Genomic DNA, 18,859 nt, shown 5'->3' with positions numbered 1-18,859 from the left:
ACATCTCCTGTTAAATAAACATGCGTAATTTGTTTACAAAAATAACTACAATAGTTCTTTATAATTAACCACAGTGCAAACTTAAATATTTACTTTTACCAGCATTCACATGATTTAAATTTAAAACAATGCAATGAATATGATTGCACTGGTTTGAACTTTTCCACACCTATTCTGTCCTGTCCAGGAAAGAGTTGATGCCAGTTTATAACAAACAATACAATACATGCCCATATGTGCGGACATATACAAATTCTGTCCTAAACCTTCATTGAGAAGTAGCAAAGGGCTTAATGATTGATCTTCGTTTAATGTGTGCGTGGAATCCAACAATGTTGGGAATGAGAAATGTAGCAAACAGGAGTAAACGTACCAGTAAATTACATGATTTATATGAACTAGAAGAGAAAGTTTGATAGTGTGAAAATCATGAGGCAGATTTTCACTGCAGTTTTATGGCCACTGTTGTCTGGCTCAAATGGGAATCAGAGGCTTTACAACAGGAAACAGTCACTTATCTCTACATTTCTCCATATTAGAGAGTTAGAGGTCAGAGGACAGGCTCACTGCCCAAAAGATGGCATGTAGGTTCTCAGTTTTCTTCTATTCATTCACAGGATGTAAGTGTTACTGGCTGTGATAGCATTATTGCCTAGCGGGCAGGAGAAGTCAGAGAGTGGTGGTGGAGAATTGGTTTTCAGACTGGAGGCCTGTGCCCAGTGAAGTGCCACAAGGATCAGTGCTGGGTGCCCTACTTTTTGTCATTTACATAAATGATTTGGATGCGAGTATAAGAGGTACAGTTAGTAAGTTTGCAGATGACACCAAAATTGGAGGTGTAGTGGACAGCGAAGAGGGTTACCTCAGATTACAACAGGATCTGGACCAGATGGGCCAATGGGCTGGGAAGTAGCAGACGGAGTTTAATTCAGATAAATGTGAGGTGCTGCATTTTGGGAAAGCAAATCTTAGCAGGACTTATACACTTATGGGAGGTCATGTTGTTGCTGTACAGGACATTGGTTAGGCCACTGTTGGAATATTGTGTGCAATTCTGGTCTCCTTCCTATCTGAAAGATGTTGTGAAACTTGAAAGGGTTCAGAAAAGATTAACAAGGATGTTGCAAGGATTTGAGCTATAGGGAGAGGCTGGGGCTGTTTTCCCTGGAGCGTCGGAGGCTGAGGGGTGACCTTATAGAGGTTTACAAAATTAAGAAAGGGTAAATAGGCAAAGTCTTTTCTCTGGGGTTGGGGAGTCCAGAACTAAAGGGCATAGGTTTAGGGTGAGAGGGGAAAGATATAATAGAGACCTAAGGGGCAACTTTTTCACGCAGAGGGTGGTAAGTGTATGGAATGAGCTTCCAGAGGATGTGGTGGAGGCTGGTACAATTGCAACATTTAAGAGGCATTTGGATGGGTATATGAATGGGAAGGGTTTGAAGGGATATGGGCCAAGTGCTGGCAGGTGGGACTAGATTGGGTTGGGATATTTGGTCGGCATGGATGGGTTGGACTGAAGGGTCTGTTTCCATGCTGTACATCTCTATGACTCTATCCACATAGCTGAGGAGCTGGAGTCACATGAAGGCCAGACCAAGTGGGAATGGAACATTTCCTTCCCTAAAGGGCATTAGTGAACTAGATAGGTTTTAAACAGTAATCAGTGGTGGGAAATTAAGATGACTTTTTATTACAGTTTTTAACTGAAATGCAAATTGCACCATTTTTTTTTAGATTAGATTAGATTACTTACAGAGTGGAAACAGGCCCTTCGGCCCAACAAGTCCACACCGACCCGCCGAAGCGCAACCCACCCATTCCCCTACATTTACCCCTTTACCTAACACTACGGGCAATTTAGCATGGCCAATTCACCTGACCTGCACATCTTTGGACTGTGGGAGGAAACCGGAGCACCCGGAGGAAACCCACGCAGACACGGGGAGAACGTGCAAACTCCACACAGTCAGTCACCTGAGTCGGGAATTGAACCCGGGTCCCTGGCGCTGTGAGGCAGCAGTGCTAACCACTGTGCCACCGTGCCGCCCCTATGATGGGATTTGAATCCTTGTCTCCAGACGCTTGATAGTGTGAAAATCATGAGGCAGATTTTCACTGCAGTTTTGTGGCCACTGTTGTCTGGCTCAAATGGGAATCAGAGGCTTTACAACAGGAAACAGTCACTTATCTCTACATTTCTCCATATTAGACAGTTAGAGGTCAGAGGATAGGCTCACTTTAGGCTGGAAGTGTTGATTACAAATACAGTGATATTACCGCAATACCATTACCTGGAAGTCTTTTCTTAATGTAAGTAGCTGAGAGTACACCTCTTTCCCACTCACAGTTAGTTACTTTTTACTGCACCCTGGTGGTCCTTTGAAACTGGTAGGTCTCTGATTGGCCTTGCAGAGTTAGGAGCCTGGCCACTGTCCTTAATTGAATGTGCACATGCCAATCAAGGAGGTGCCCTTGTCAAACCTCTACAAGTGGGCCTCTGAGATATTCATTTCTTACTCAGTTGAGGTTTCCTCATCACCATGGTTGACAATGCCTTCAGCTATGGCTGACCCATCTCCTGCACTTCTGCCTTCACCCCCTCTCATACACCCCACAACAGCAGCAGGTTCCCCATTGTCCTCACCTTATATCACACCAGCATCCACATCCAGAGGATCATCAGCCACCATTTTGGCTACCTCCAGCATGATGCTACCACTAGATACATATTCCCCTCCCCACCTTTTGTCAGCCTTCTGCAGGAACTATTCTCCTCTGGGACACCCTGGCCCACTCCCCCTTCAATTCCCACAGTTCCACAGCAACTTCCCATGCAATTACAGAAGGTGTAACACATATCCATTTGTTTCTTCCTGCCCCAGTATCCAAGGCCCCAAACACACCTTCCAGGTGAAATAGTGATTTGCCTGCATCTTACTCAATCTAGTCGACTGTATTAATTGTTCACAATGTGATCTCCTCTACAATGGGGAGGTGAAACACAGAATGGGTGATGACTTTGCTGAAAGCCTATGTTCAGACTGCAAAATCGACGCTGAGCTTCTGGTTCCCTGGCCAACATCTCTGTCTCAGGCTTGCTGCAGTGCTCCAGAAACCTCAGTGCAAACGACAAGAACAGTATCTCATTTTCTGCTTTGGAACCCTGCAACCTTCTGGACTCAATATTGAATTCAATATTTTTAGGGTCTGAGCACCTTCTGCTAGGTCCTTACCCCAACCTCACATACCAGGTCTTGTCATCACATGGGCTGCTACGACAAATAATCTATTATCAGCCACTAATATTCCCCATTAGAAGCTATTTATTCTCCTCAGCTGACTTTGGCACATTCCTGTTTTTCTCTTTCTCTGGGCTCCATCTCCACCTATCATATACTCCCCCCACCGACCCCCATCTTCAGCATATATACCTGTTGAGATTTTCCAGCAATTTCTGACTATATTTTGCAACAAAAGGTGCCATTTACTCGATTTTATCCTGTTCATCTGCTTAGTTCTGCACGAATCTGCACATCACTTGGGTGCTATATTAGGATAATGAATTTCACAATGTTTCAGACTTTGACCTATGCCTTCACCCATGTTTGCAATACAAATAGAAATGTCAGTGTTTGTGACAGTCCAAAGTGTAGAGTGACCTGGAAAGAATCTATGATAAATTTCCCAGCTTGGATCCAATCCAATATCTTTTGGATATTATTTTTCATTAGTTGTGTCATATTTTATCAGTCAAGGAGTCCAAGTTTGGTTTTGATTAATAGAATCTAATGCTTCTTATAGTTCGTTTAAAAACAAATCTGTCTGTAACCAGTTGCTGAGTACAATGTAATGTAGAGTGCAAGTGCTGCTGAAAAGGAGACACAATGTTGAAACTGTTCATCTGCATTCATCAAGACAATTGTAAGGACAAATTTCAAAGGAAGCACAATTCATACTGTATTAGTAAAATATGCTGATTGGCTTGCAAGTTGACTCTACTATAGACAATAGACAATAGGTGCAGGAATAGGCCATTCTGCCCTTCGAGCCTGCACCACCATTCAATATGATCATCCTTAATCAGTATCCTGTTCCTGCCTTATCTCCATAACCCTTGATTCCACAATCCTTGAGAGCTCTATCCAACTCTTTCTTAAATGAATCCAGAGATTGGGCCTCCACTGCCCTCTGGGGCAGAGCATTCCTGTTACTCTAGATAACAGGCTCTTAATATTACACCGACGAGCAATTTAATATTATCAAAAGGGCTTGCAGGGTGGCTAACTTATGCTTCCTGGAAGCAACATATACGGCTGAAGGGAAAAGTAACATTTCAGGCACTGTGCCCTTTTTGAATTGAACAATAGAATGGTGCACAATTGTTCCCCAGTCAATTCTCCATGGCAGCACCGCGAATGATCAAGGTTAACTTGCCAACCAATCAGCACTCTTTCTCATGCAATACAATTTATCGTCCTCTTTGAAATCGGGACATCAGGACAAATGCGACAGAGACGGACGACTGGGAGAATGAGATAGAGTCTTTACATGAAGCAGGCTGTAAGGGTATATAGTGAAGGTAACTGCGGGAGTACTGGAGATTGGTGGCTAGCCAACCCCAGAAATGGAAATAGAGATGTTGAGGAAGGAAAGGGAGGAGTCAGAGATTACTCAGGTGAAGGTGTGAGTAGGTGGAAATTGGGTGCGAAATTGATAAATATTTCCAATTCTGGACTAGAGAGGGAAGCAGTACCGATGATGTGATCAATGTATGAGAGAAAGATTTGTGAGTAAGGACCCAAGTAGGACTGAAACAAGGAATATTCCACATACTCCACAAACAAACAAGCATAACTGGGGTCTGTGTGGGTACCTGTGGCCACCCTTTCGACCTGAAGAAAGTGGAAGAAGTTAAAGGGGAAGTTGTTCAAAATGAAGACGAGCATGACTAGGCGGAGGAGAGTGGGAATGTTTCTGGCTTTTTTCCAGAAAGAAGAAGCGGACAGCCCTGATAAAATCCTGATGCGGGATGGATGTGTAAAGGGATTGCATGTTCATGGTGACAGGGAGCAGCTGGAACCTATGAAATTTTGAAAGTGTAAATAGTCAAATAAATTGCAGATATAAGTTGGAAGGGAAGCGACAAGGAGAGAAAAAAATACTTTTGTGCTCACTCTAATTGCAACATTCTAGATCGTGAAATTGTTTTCACTTCAATCAGTATATTTAGGTTTAATCAGTGATCCAAGTGAAAATTGTTCTTGAAATGATGCTAGCTTTGAGAGTGGAGCTCTTGTGATGCAGTGGTAATGATCCTGCTCCAGAACCAGGAGGTACATGGTCAAGTCCCACTTGCTCCAGAGGTGTATTGTAGCATGTCTGAACAGGCTGATTAAAAATCATTTGAAAATTGTGTTGTTCTTGTGGTGCAGTGGCAGAGTCTCTCTCAGATCCACTTGGGGCAGAGATGAGGAGGAATTTCTTCTCTCAGAAGGTAGAAAATTTATGGAAATCCTCACCATCGAGGTTGGGTAGTTCGGTATATTCACGGCCTGGATTCAAGTCGAAAGTGTGTAATAACATCTCTGAGCAGGTTGATTAGGAAAGTATGTTACTCTGAGAGTCTTCTATGTTTTTGGATCCCTGTTCCAACATTATTGCATGTTCGTGAATGCAAATTTAGCCATGAACCTAAGCAACAGCACAAGGAATACAACTGAAAATTTGGTTATAACTAATTTGTATTAAAAGAATGAAATCTAAATTAATGTAGCTGAAAATGAGTTTGTAACAAAATGCATTTTTCCACATCTGGAACTAAAAATGACTAAACTTAACTTGCAAAAATATACAGTTCCATTTTCTACTTGTTTTGGGAAACAGTCGTCAGTTTCTTAGTCATGTATTTTTTTTAAATCACATGCAACCTCTTTTGGAGCATCCTATTAGTTTCCTAGCAGCCAAAATCCACAGCTTAATTTTTGGAGCATCTTCAATTTTCATTTATATTTTGGGAGCATTTTCAAAGATATGCAGGCAAATACAATGAGAATTCCCAGTGATGACTAAGAGTGTGCCATTTTTTATTTTCAAAATTCATTCATAGAATGTGGGTGGTGTTGTATTCAAATATTGTTTTGGAAAGTTAGCATCACCCAGGGATAGTAAATGACGTTGATTGACTATACTTGACAAATTAAGATAGGTTTGGTTTACAGACAGGTTGGTTTCAGAGATGTAAGGAACAGAGAAACAGACACCCTTACACTTGAATGTTGAAACTTGAAAACCTCTTATGGTTGTTGATCATGTTCTCTCCCTTGTCTCTGGTTCATTATCACACCCATGCTTTAAAGTGATGTCACAAGAAGTGTCACTAGCCTGGAAAATATTGTGGAAGATGGAAATCTGAGATAAAAGCAGAAAATTCTGGACAGACTCAGCAGGTCTGACAGCATCTATGTTGACAGATAGAGTTAATGTTATGAGTCTGAAGAAGAGTCATGTCAGACCTCAAAATGATCTGATAATCTCCAACTCTACATTCCTGGCTTTCCCAGTAACCCTTGATTCTCATAATGATTAAAAATCTATCTACCTCAGCCTTGAATATACAGAATGACCCAATCCCTGCAGCCCTCTGTGGTAAAGAATTATATAGATACACTACCCAATGAGGAAAAACAAATCCTCCTCATCTCTGTCCCAACTGGATCGCTGCTTACTCTAAGGTTTGTCTTTTGGTTCTAGACTCTCATTCAAGGGGAAACAACCTCTCTGCATCTACCCTGTCAAGATTGTAAAAATCCTATCTGTTTCAATAAGGTTGCCTCTTCAAACTCCAATGAGTACAGGCCAAACCTACTTAACTTCTCCTCATGAGAAAGTCCCTCCATTTCTGGGATCAACCCAGTGAACGTTCACTGCATTGCCTCCAATGGCAATATATTTCTTCTTAGATAAAGGATCAAAACTGTTCTCAGTAATCAGGCTGTGGCCTAACTGGTGCCTGTGTAATTTTAGCAAGACTTCCCTATCATTATACAGCATTCCCTTTGAACTAAGGGCCAAAATTCTACTTCCCTTCTCCATTACCTGTTGAACATTGGTGCCAATTTTTCATGATTTACAAATTTCTGCATTATTTCTCCACTTAAAAAGTATTCAGCTCCTTTATTCTTCCTGCTGAAGTGGAAAACCTCACATTTTCCTACATTATATTTCATCTGTCAATGTTTTGCTTACTCACTAAACCTGCAAATACCCCTCTGCAGATTCTTTATATTACATTTTGCCTTCCCACTTATTTTTGTGTCACCCACGAACATGACGATATCAGGATATTTCAACATGGGTATGACTTTGCTTTCTACTTTGCTCAGAAATAAGTCTTTGACTGGCAGTATATGTTTGGTAAATGGGCCTGGTTTCTAATTCTGGAATTTCTCCTCCTAGATTTCTTGCATCTCAAACTCTCTTACCTCCTTCAAAGTTGTCTATAAAACCTGTGGATATAATAATCCACTCCCAGAAGTGACAGGAATAATGGTGGGCCCGATGACTTAAATGAGTGGGGATCCTAAAATCAGGTTCTCACCATTGAGTTAAACATTAACAATTAAGTCCTTCCTCCTCAGATCCTGCAATTATGTTTATGCTCCCAATTAACATCTGCCCAATCAAGATACTCACTTTAGAAATTCAACTGTATGCAACTAGTGTGTACCTTTTGTCTTGGTTTTCTACATCTAGTCTGTGTGGGTAGAGAGCTTTGATGCCCCAAGCTAAACCTTCACAATATTCAATGTCTTCATTTTGTTAGCTTTACAACTGCAGTCAGCATGCCTCGGCACATGACAGAATCCAACTGGAAAACAGCAATATGCCAGCTTCTCCCTCACTGCAGCACTTCAGTTCAGAAGGTCAAGCAGGAGCTTTTGTCTCAGAGTGGCAACTCAGTACTCTTGGGAAAGAAACAGCTTGTGCCTGGGTGGGGGGGGGGGGGGGGCACCAGAGTGCAGGAGTGAAGCATTTGCCTGTAAGGAGCAGTATTATGACAATGGGAAAGGTTGGGGGCAGAGGGGGTACATATTGGTAAAGGTCATGGTGCTATATCAATGCCAGAGACAGTACATATGCCTACAGCTAACGTGACAAAACACACTGCAAGCACATGAAGAGTATGGCAATGTGTAAAAGGAAAGGAGAAGCATACTTAGTTGGCTGAGGGTGGAGAGAGGGTAAAAAAGGGTGGATTCTGATAAGTCAGGGAAGAGGAGTCAGAGGTCTTGAAGAAGGCGTCAAGGCAATTCATAATCACTGTGGCCTTGATCTGGGAAGAGTACAGGGCTTATAAAGGCAGTGACATCCTGCTAGTGTGAGGCCTTAGTGGGTAAAATGAAGTTGTTAATCATAACATAGAGGAGCTCAAACAAAAAGGATGAAGATAAAGGGTCATTGGGGAAAAAGGGATTGCAACACAGTGGGGCATCTGAAAAATGGAGGCATTATCATGGAGCACAGGTGGAAGCCACAACTCATGAAAGTATAAAGCTCACTATTTCAATCCTAAAGCTGTCCATATCCAGATGTAGCAAGACCTGGTTTAGCCTGATAACTGGCAAGTAACATTCATGCCACACAAGTACCAGGTAATGACCACCTTCAACAAGAAAGATTCTAACCTTCATCTCTTGATATTCTTTCCACTTACTTGGAGTCAGAATGGGATCATTCCAAACCTCTAACTGACTGAGATGGGACTTCCATCCCTTTCCAAGAGGAAGTCCTGCCTCAGAGAATTGCTGGCCAATCAAATTACCAGAAGCTGTCTTGTCTGAGCAGTGCCACCAGGAAGTGCAGTAGTATCTGAGGGTGACATTTGGCAGTGGAGTACAGCCTGAAAGTCTCCTGGTTAAAGAGAATGGGGGCAAGTGTGACAGGTCAGGGAGGGGGACAATCTGGGGAGGTATTCACAACTTGCAGGGGGAGTCATTGATGAGGTACACCTCCTCCCAGCCTGTCACCAGACTGACTGCTCTTGCTTGGGTCATGGCGAGACCTAGAAAAAGGCTCCACTGCCACAAGTAAAGATCCAGTGACAGCAGCAGGAGGCCTTAAAAGGCTAGTTATTGTTCCCTTTAAGACCTCAATTGTCCAGTGGGCATATGTGGAGCTTGATGCCCCTCCCCCCCGTCATGGGAAAATACTGATGGAAGCAGGATGTGGGAGTAGGAGGACAGGCAACATTAGCATGCTTGCCATCCCATTAGCAAGGTAAGCATAAAATTCAAGTCATTTTTTAATGATCCTATCCTTCCTTTTTTTTGGAGTTCCTTTTCCGTTTGATTATTTGTTCTTTTTTTGTTGTAATGAGATGGAAGAATGTCAATGCTGTTAAATAGAAACCTTTGCCACTGTTCGTCATTCATTATTATTGTTGAACAGTCCCAAAGCAGATTGAGATAAATGGAGCAGTAAAATTTCCTTTCTTTCATCCAGCAACGTGACTCATTCCTAAGGTCAAAGAGACTTATGTATAAGTAGAAGGTACTACATTTCAAAACCTGATCCTATCTATGAGCTCTCTGAGTGAGGCTAATAATTTTTGTTGAACAGTACCCTTGTCTCAATGATCTGAAATGGTGTCTGATAGACTATCCTTATTTTGATCCTTGTTCTCTGGTTTGTCCTTATACGTTGGAAAAAATGTTGATACTGTCATGTCTGAATTGGATGAAAAATATTGCTAATTTTTTTTGTTGTTGTGTGCAGAAACCATTGTTGTATGTTGCACTGCTGAAGAGAGATCCAGGTGCAGTGTTCTGGTTGGAAGGAAAAGATATACCAAAGAATTGTGCTATTTCTGAAGGCATCAAATTCCGAATATCAGAAACTTCCTATCATGTTGGTGTCTTATTTGAAGCTGGGACCTTAGGAATTTATGACCAGTGGGTTGTTTTTGATTTTGGAAGCCGACCTCTCCTTGTCAGGAAGATTAATGTCTGTAAAACAAATGCTTTCCAACCACCAGAAAACCCAAACACCGATGCCCAATTTGCCGATCTGGAGAGGTGGCACAGTGGCAATCGGAGGATTGTACCTTGCGTGGAGAAAACTGAGAATGAACTTCTGGTGTTGCAGGAGTACAAGTCACCTGCTTTATCATTGGAATATAAAGTGAAAGACAAGGCAAACATTCCGATAACACGTGTGAATTACAGAGAGAGAATGCACAATTTCCTGTATCGAGAGGAACAAGCTGAAGAAGTTGTAGTTTCACGGTAAAGTATCTGATGAGAAAGCTGTCCAGACAGTATCTACAACAAAATGTCATGCTCAAGCCCAAACTCAGTAGAGAGAGAATAAGCCAATTTGGATCTAAATGGAAAACAGTAAACTCCTGGTGTTCTCTATGATGGTGATGGCATCCATTTTATTAGCCTTTGCAAGACCTGTTAGATTAATTGAATTTATGCAACTGCAGCTCCAATGTTTCCATTTTTTTCCATTTAGTCCATCTCTGACCATCAGATTTACATATATTATTGGCCGGCCCACCTTAAGGTTTGTTCTAATTGGTACAGGTATTTGTTACATCTCCCCTATATTGTTAAATACTCTCCCTTCATTCTATTTACTCTGTCAGCAAACATCTTTACTTTGCATTTGTAAAGATGGAGCTCATCTGTTCAGTATGTTTCTGTTTCCTGTTCCGAAAGCTGTCTCATTATTTGAGGAAGTGAAACCCTGACTCAAAAATGCAATTTGCTGAAGAAGCTCAGCAGTTCTGCAGCTTCTGTGGAGAGAGAGTGGAGTTGACATTTCGGGTTCAGTGGCTCTTCTTCAGATTTTTGTTTCCAATTTTCAGCATCTGCAGTTCTTTGTTTTATAAAACCCTGATTCCTTAGATCACAGGTAGTCTACTGATATTCTGTGTGCCTGTCTTCAGTAGGGCACAACATGAGCACTTTTTGAGAAAGATGGAGTGCTAACCTTGCCAGACATGAGAAACTGTGGGTTTTGAAGTTTCTCAGGAGTTTCACTGATGTCCCCCTTTGCCTGACAGCTGACTATGGAACTGGCCCAAAAACTAATGAACTAATGGTTCCATTATTCTAATGGTTTCAGGATTTTCTGATCTAGCATGTAAAGGGCAGAATTTTGCCTGCCCTCAAAAAGGGAAATCTCCTTATGGAATCAGACAAGGGACAGACATTCCCTGAACTAGGAGATCACTCTGCTGGTGTGATTCAGGACCCAGTGCAGCAAGACAAGTCAAATTAAGCTTTGGTCGGATATTATTGAATCCCAAAAGAAATTCAAAGAAGCAGCCTGGACCCTTTAGAAATCAACATGTCATTTTACAAAACAAATTCAGTGGGACTAGGGCAGAAGACGATGGGAAGGAGGGTCCTGACATCACCCCAAACCAAAGCCAGTGCAGTAACTTCCAGTTGAGCCAAAATTTCACCAATCATGCCTTTACTGATCAGTACACCCTCCCCCCACTACCAGTTACTACCCCTTCCCTCTACTGATCTCTAACTCCTTCCATTACCATTCATTGCTTCTCCCAGGACCTACCTGTGGCCACTTCTGACAACTAAGTGCCAAAAATTGATATCCTCTTCTCTGGCCAGCTGCCTGCAGATTCTAGGCAGTTATCTGCAGCTCATCAGTTCAGTTTAAAAAATTCCTGAGGGCCATTATTGTTTTCTACATCCAGTTTGCGTTGGTCTGTGGAATAAAGCAAGTTCCGCTATGTACATTTGTGCTCAATTGCATAGGTACTTATAGTTCTAAAAACATCAGCAAACTGTAAAGTCTACTATGTTAACCATGTTAAACCTAATTCTCAAATGTCTCCCTGTTAGGCTGAGTCTAATGACGACCATTTTTATCACTGACATGTTGGAAGATGTGTTTGAAGGGTTAATGATTGCACAAAAAGGAGAATTATTTGCCGTTTTTCCACCCCCTTCTGCTTTGACTGATTCAAATGAAGGCTTCCTGTTCAAGAGAGCAGTTAATACCGTGCTGTTAGCACCAAGTCCATCATTGCACAATGTTGTTTATGAGGCTGCCATCTTTCGTGAAGCTACCACTGAAAAGCGCCTTGCTCTGAAGCTGTCTCTGCGATGCCACACTGAGCTTGCATTCCACAAAGGAAGCTATCACAACGTAGAGATTCAGTTCCAATTAGACCGGCTTCCTTTTTGCTTCAGGCACCAAGCTGTGGATAAACTTCCAAATGAGCAAATCATTTTTCCAGATATTGTCAACTGTTCCATTCCTCAGTTTACTGATCCTATTCTGGTTGGAAACCAGAAGCAACAAGCTGCTGTTGCCTTCATAGCTGGAAATACAACTGGGAAAAAATCAGCCCCCCCTCTTCTAATTTACGGGCCATTTGGAACTGGAAAGACCTTTACCTTGGCAACAGCTGCTTTGGAAATATTGAAGAAACCAAATACTAGATTACTGTTATGTACTGACACTAACAGGTGAGTAGCATGTTATTCTCTGTTTACAATAGGGCAATATGGGAATTCCTTCATTCGGGAAACATTTAACAACAGCAAATAACATTCCTGAATTAACGTCAAACTCATCATTCTTGGTGGTTTCAAAGTTTCAGTAAGTGACATTTCATTCTGTAAAAATAAAAGGCAATGTCACCAAAGGCTGTCCTTAGAGAGAGAGATGACTGGTGGTGTGTTTAACCTGAGGGTCACCATGCCTCAGGTGAGGGGTGAGGTTGAGAAGACAGGAGCTTCACGGTGACCTTAGCCAATGTGGGTATTGAATCCGCACTGTTGGCTTTGCAAACCAGCTAACCAGCTAAATGGGTTAGCAATACAGAGTATTTTTGAAAATGGATCGTAAATATTGGAAAGAAGGTCAGTAAACTGAAGGAGTCCATTTTAGGCCTACCATCATGCTAGTGGGCAGAGAGGTTATTGGGAATCTGGCACAGGTCTGAGATACTTAGCAGAGCTTCATTTGGAAGAGATTGGTCAATTAATGCTTACTGTTGAATCATTTGCTGTGCAGGAGTTGGTACCATATTTACAGGCAGCCAGCCCTATGTTAAGTTGGACATTGTCTTGCAGGCTTTTTAAAGAAGCTGGGCAGTTTAGATTTCTAACGTCTGAATTTGTGTTGCTCAAGTACAAAAATTATGCTTCAGTGACTAAGCAGTATATTGCTCTACTGTTAAGCAAGATTATTTAGTGGCATCGTTATGTCAACTGAGTTCTGAGAATCACAATTCAACTAATATATCATCTCAGTGAATTCAGTGAAGGCTACACCCCGTCCACTTGCTTTTGTACTGACTCCTTTTTCTGATCATGTGTGGCATGATATTCAGCAGGTTGGAGCATCTCCTCCAGCATGACAATTAAGAAGAATAGGGTGGGTGATCCCCATTTTGCTGCTGCCTTTCGCTTTCTTGAAGGCAGTCTCCAAAATGTTTCCCTTTTTCGTGACTTCAATTTGTGATACACTTTAGTTGTGCAGAGCCTCTTTACATTTTGGACCTAATACTTCTGAATTTTCTGGCTGAGGCTCAACCCCTCAGAGTATCTGCTAAGGAATTTGTTACATGGAGAAAATATCAGTTAGATCATTGTAGTGCCCTGTGACTGAGTTACCTAGAAGTCCAAAGGACCCATATAATGAGTTCAGGAAGCCACGCATATGTTGCCAGATTTCACTGGAAAACACAAGGAGGCATGTTGTATTTCACTGAAATGAGGGGCAGAATTATATCATGTTAAATTGCAGGAATATTATATGCAGATATGCAAATCATCATATCAACTACCTTCCTGCCATGAATGGGCAAGATACCCATTTTGTTATCCTTCCCTTCATGACTTCATTAATTATGGAGTTTTCCTGGCACTGTCTCCTGTGCAATTCTCAGTCCCTGCATGCCATCTTGCCCATTCCAACAAACTCTACAAATTCCAGCCTGATATTTCAATTTCACAATGTCATTACTTGATATATTATTGAGTCCCTGTTCCTAATAGTAAAAATGAGAACTCATATGGAGTTAAAGCACTTACTTGTACATTCAGTTGCCAGACAAGTCATTCAATCTCACATTACAAAGAGTTGAGAACTTGTAGTTATTGCAAAATTATATATTTAATGTTGAACATAGAGATTATATAAGGCTGAAATTGATAATCTGTTTAATAATCTCCAGTAATGTTCAACTTCTGTCCACAACTAATGATTAAATAGAATGATATGTAAAATTCTCGACTTTAAAACTAGATTGCTTCAATTGTCCTTTAGACGCTTGTGCCAACGCAAAACAGCATAATATTTGTCTCTGTGTTAACATTAATATGTCCCATCAGCAAATGAATGTGTAAATTTAAAAACATTTAAAATCCTAAATAAATTGCTTCAGTTTAATTAATTGTTTGCCTTGTCATTTCAGTGCCGCAGACTTATATGTCAAGGATTATTTTCATTTCGATGTGAATGCTGGGAATCTTCACGGAAGACCACTGCGAATGAAATATGTGAAGCAAAACCCCATTCACACTGATCCCATCACAAAACAATATTGCTTATTTTCAAACAGTTCATTTGTTTTGCCTGACAGAAGTACTTTAGAATCATACCGTATAGTCATCACCACTTGCATGGAGGCAAAATTGTTTTCTGAACTCAAATTGCCCCTTGGCTTTTTCACACACATCCTGATTGATGAAGCAGCTCAGATGTTGGAATGTGATGCACTGATTCCACTTGCCCTAGCGAGCAATAAAACACGAATCGTTCTTGCAGGAGATCACATGCAAATGACACCCAAACTTTTCTCCATCGAAAGTAGTGAGATGGCAGACTACACCTTGCTCAACCGTCTGTTCCAATTTTATCAGAAGGAAAAACATGACAAAGCAACCAAAAGTCGCATAATCTTCAGGGAAAATTATAGATCAGTGAAGGAGATCGTTCACTTTGTGTCAATGCACTTTTATATGCTAAAGGCTGATGTCATTCAAGCAAGTGGAGACATTCAGCCTCATCCTCAGTTCTACCCTTTAATGTTTTGCTATGTTCATGGTATCAGCAGTTTCAACTCTTCCAAGTTATCCTGGTGTAATGAGGCTGAAGTTCTTCAAGTTGTTGAAAAAGTAGAGTCAGTTCTGAATAGCTGGCCCGTGGAGTGGGGACAACTGGATCCAAGCTCAGTGTGCGTAGTGTCTTCTGAAGGATTTCAGGTAATGCACTTTAGAATATATACTGAAACCATTTAACAATTTGAAATGACTAAATTTGCTTTGAAAGAAGGGATTTAGGAATCAATTATAGCCCCTTAAACAGCTCGGAATAAACAATGACAATAATTATATCTTTATATAACAATAATTTTGAACAGGACCAATTTCCTTGTATGTAACCGTTAGAAAGGAGTACAGCACAAAATCCAGACCAATGTTTCTGGCCAGGGAAATATTGTACAAGATTCTGCAGAACGATTTCAAGCAAGTGCACTTAATTAGTAACAGTGAAAATCTTTCTCCACCCAGCATTATTTTTGCTGGATTTGTGAACACATCATGGAAAGAGAGACACTGGAGTTGACCTTGTCTTCATCTTTGGTTCAGCAATGTTAAATACTCTTGAACCAAGTAGAGCAAAAGTCAGAAACAGACTGAAACAATTAATATTTACCCCAAGTATTTCTGAACCTTATAATCTGAGAAGGTTTCATCTTCTATCTTTTTGTGAGCCTTCCTGCAAAGGTGTCCATGGCCTGTTTTCAAACCTTTTGCAAATTAGTGCCACATGGTCCTACTTTTATGCCTGAAAGGGGAATCCACTCATTTTGAATTAGCAGAATAGAGATTCCAACCCAGCTGAGCTGAATCCAGACCTGAGACACAGCAATGTAAAATCAGTGTGTAAATTCACTGTGCCCTTCAGTCTCAATGGCAATAATAATTTCAAAAAGCGATCCAACACACCAGCATAACTCTCTCGGATTATATTATAGTTGTCTTGCAAGACCTGCGGCCCTTAAAAGCTCAAGAGAAATGGGCTGTTTTTTCTGTTTTTAATTTAGATACTTGATAAATATGCAAGTAATCAATCTGTCATAGTTTTGCTGACAACATAACTTAGAGATGATCCATTGTACAGGGTAGAAGTGCAGCCTACAGCAAGATCTTTTATCAGTTGTGTTCATTTCTTTCTTTCTCTCTATTACAACAATTTCAGGCTCCAAGTCTAACTATGCCAAGTTCAGTTAAACACTTCCAACTTTGCCTGTTTATTTTATTAAAATCTCAGCAATCAACTTGTTTTGTCCTTAAGTTCACTTCTAGTTTTGGTTTACAATTGTAAAACTTTTCCCTTATTTGTAACCACTGTGAGCGACATAAGATTATCCTGCGGTATGAACAAGTCTTTTAACACAGTTATTATTCAGTTGTTCATTATTAAATAATTAAGTAGTGATTTTGTTTTTATTTTCTATCCATGAAAGTAATGAATGTATTTGAGGGAAGGCTAACTCTTGTCTTTTGGTGCTTGATATTCAAAGGGATTGTTAGTTGGCTGCTGTGAGATTAGCACCCACCTGACCATTATTTTGCTGCTTCCATAGCTACTGAATTATAGTGAACTGGAATTTGAAAACTCTCCAACTGGAAAGAGAAAATCCACACAGGCTAGAATTCACAGAATTGGGGAGACCCTAGAAAGCTTTAAAAATGATGGGTGGGACCTGGATGCAGAACTGCCTACTCTCTTCGCGATTGATTCACTTTTTTGCGAGTAAAGAAATGCAATGTGAATCTGAAACACAAATCCATCTACCTCTGCTTTTTTTTCAATTGAATCATACACGTGTGGAATCTCCCATGCAATTGAAGTGAATGATTACATAGGCCATGGGATAATAAGGAGCACCACAGAGTTACAATTAATTGAGAGACTAAACATTACAGAGTCAAAGAGATGTACAGCATGGAAACAGACCCTTCGATCCAACTCATCCATGCTGACCAGATATCCTAAATTAATCTAATCCCATTTGCCACCACTTGGCCCATATCCTTCCTATTCATGTACCCATCCAAATGCCTCTTAAATGTTGCAATTGTACCAGCCTCCACCACATCCTCTGGCAGCTCATTCCATACACGTACCACCCTCTGCGTGAAAAAGTTGTCTCTTAGATCTCTTTTATATCTTTCCCCTCTCACCCTAAACCTATGCCATCTCGTTCTGGACTCCCTGACCCCAGAGAAAAGACTTTGCCTATTTACCCTATCCATGCCCCTCATAATTTTGTAAACCTCTATAAGGTCACCCCTCAGTCTCCGAGGCTCCAGAGAAAACTGCCCCAGCCTGTTCAGCCTTTCCCTTAGCTCAGATCCTCCAACCCTGGCAACATACCTGTAAAGCTTTTCTGAACCCTTTCAAGTTTCGCAACATCTTTCTGATTCGAAGGAGACCAGAATTGCACGGAATATTCCAACGGTGGCCTAACCAACGTCCTGTACAGTCGCAACATGAACTCCCAGCTCCTGTACTCAATACTCTTATCAATAAAGGAAAGCATACCAAATGCCTCTTCACTATCTTATCTACCTGCGACTCCACTTTCAAGGAGCTATGAACCTGCACTCCAAGGTCTCTTTGTTCAGTAACACTCCCTCAAACCTTAGCATCAAGCATATAAGTCCTGCTAAGATTTGCTTCCCCAAAATGCAGCACCTCGCATTTATCTGAATTAAACTCCATCTGCCACATTGGCCCATCTGGTCCAGATCCTGTTGTAATCTGAGGTAACCCTCTTCGCTGTCCACTACACCTCCAATTTTGGTGTCATCTGCAAACTTACTAACTGTACCTCTTATGCTCGCATCCAAATCATTTATGTAAATGACAAAAAGTAGAGGGCCCAATGTTAATGAGGAAGGTGAGGGATGCACTTCTTGCTTTGCAAACTCAAATTTTCAGTTTACTTAGAAAGACTTACTTTATTTCAGTCAAGAAACAAAAAAAACATTAATTGCACATCTAGTAATCATTTTTGTTTAATTTAGGTTCAGTGCTTGAGGCACGGACTCAGGCAATGTGGATATTCAACAGTAACTGTCGAGAATGTTTTCAATATTCAAGGTAGGCATATTTATAACTGGTTGAACTATTAGAAAGTTTTTAACATGGCTTTCAAGTTGATATTGCGTTTTCTGTCTCCTGTTGAGAAACCATTCCCATTTATAATGAGTTCAAAATAACCCTGGTTTGGTTCTAAAAGGTTATAAAAATTTGTGAAAACGCATAGACAGCATGTTATCCCTTTTTAAATTCATTTTCAGTTGAGGTCTGCGTATATAAGTAAAAAAGTTCACGTTTAAGAAATTGCTTTTGAAGATACTTGAAAGGTAAAACAAAACACAATGCAATGTTCTTAGTCACTGGATGTTTAAAAGTGTGCATGTCAAATTCTGTCCCAATGAGAGTTCAAATTTTGAAAAATGAACTTTCCAACATTTATTAATTGGGAGAGAATGTCAGCTGTAAGAATCTGTGACAGAACCTTATGGATACTTCCCTTCAAAATGGCAGTAAGCCATTTTTCTGTAGGACCTTAGCCGACATATACAATGAATCCACAGCAGCAAATGCAATGGCTCAGATTTTGTTCTCAGCCATAAAAGAATGACCTTCCCTCTTTCCCTTATTTACAGTTCCTGAAAGACTTTTTCTGTGTGCTTGTCAGCAGAGATCTCTAGCTGTCTTGCACTTATTTCTATGAAGTGGAGAAGTTAATGATTAGATTCCCGACCAGTCCACAACGACCCTCCAAAGAGCA

At 40.8% G+C, this 18,859-nt stretch overlaps 1 protein-coding gene across 2 annotated transcripts in view; it reads left to right on the top strand.

The window, feature by feature from the left end:
- helz2a (helicase with zinc finger 2a) overlaps nucleotides 1-18,859 on the top strand; it is a 104,541-nt gene that overhangs the window by 19,971 nt on the left and 65,711 nt on the right. For both annotated transcript variants that reach the window (XM_072556579.1, XM_072556578.1), the window contains exons 5-8: nucleotides 9,775-10,283; nucleotides 11,877-12,506; nucleotides 14,462-15,251; nucleotides 18,087-18,162. In XM_072556579.1, the coding sequence (XP_072412680.1) occupies nucleotides 9,775-10,283; nucleotides 11,877-12,506; nucleotides 14,462-15,251; nucleotides 18,087-18,162 (2,005 nt within the window). The remainder of the gene's footprint in view (nucleotides 1-9,774; nucleotides 10,284-11,876; nucleotides 12,507-14,461; nucleotides 15,252-18,086; nucleotides 18,163-18,859) is intronic.

The sequence above is a fragment of the Chiloscyllium punctatum genome, chromosome 37 (assembly GCF_047496795.1).
Source record: "Chiloscyllium punctatum isolate Juve2018m chromosome 37, sChiPun1.3, whole genome shotgun sequence".
Lineage (NCBI taxonomy): Eukaryota > Metazoa > Chordata > Chondrichthyes > Orectolobiformes > Hemiscylliidae > Chiloscyllium > Chiloscyllium punctatum.
The sequence above is the reverse complement of the archived record's forward strand: the minus strand, read 5'-3'. Positions and strand labels throughout refer to the sequence as shown.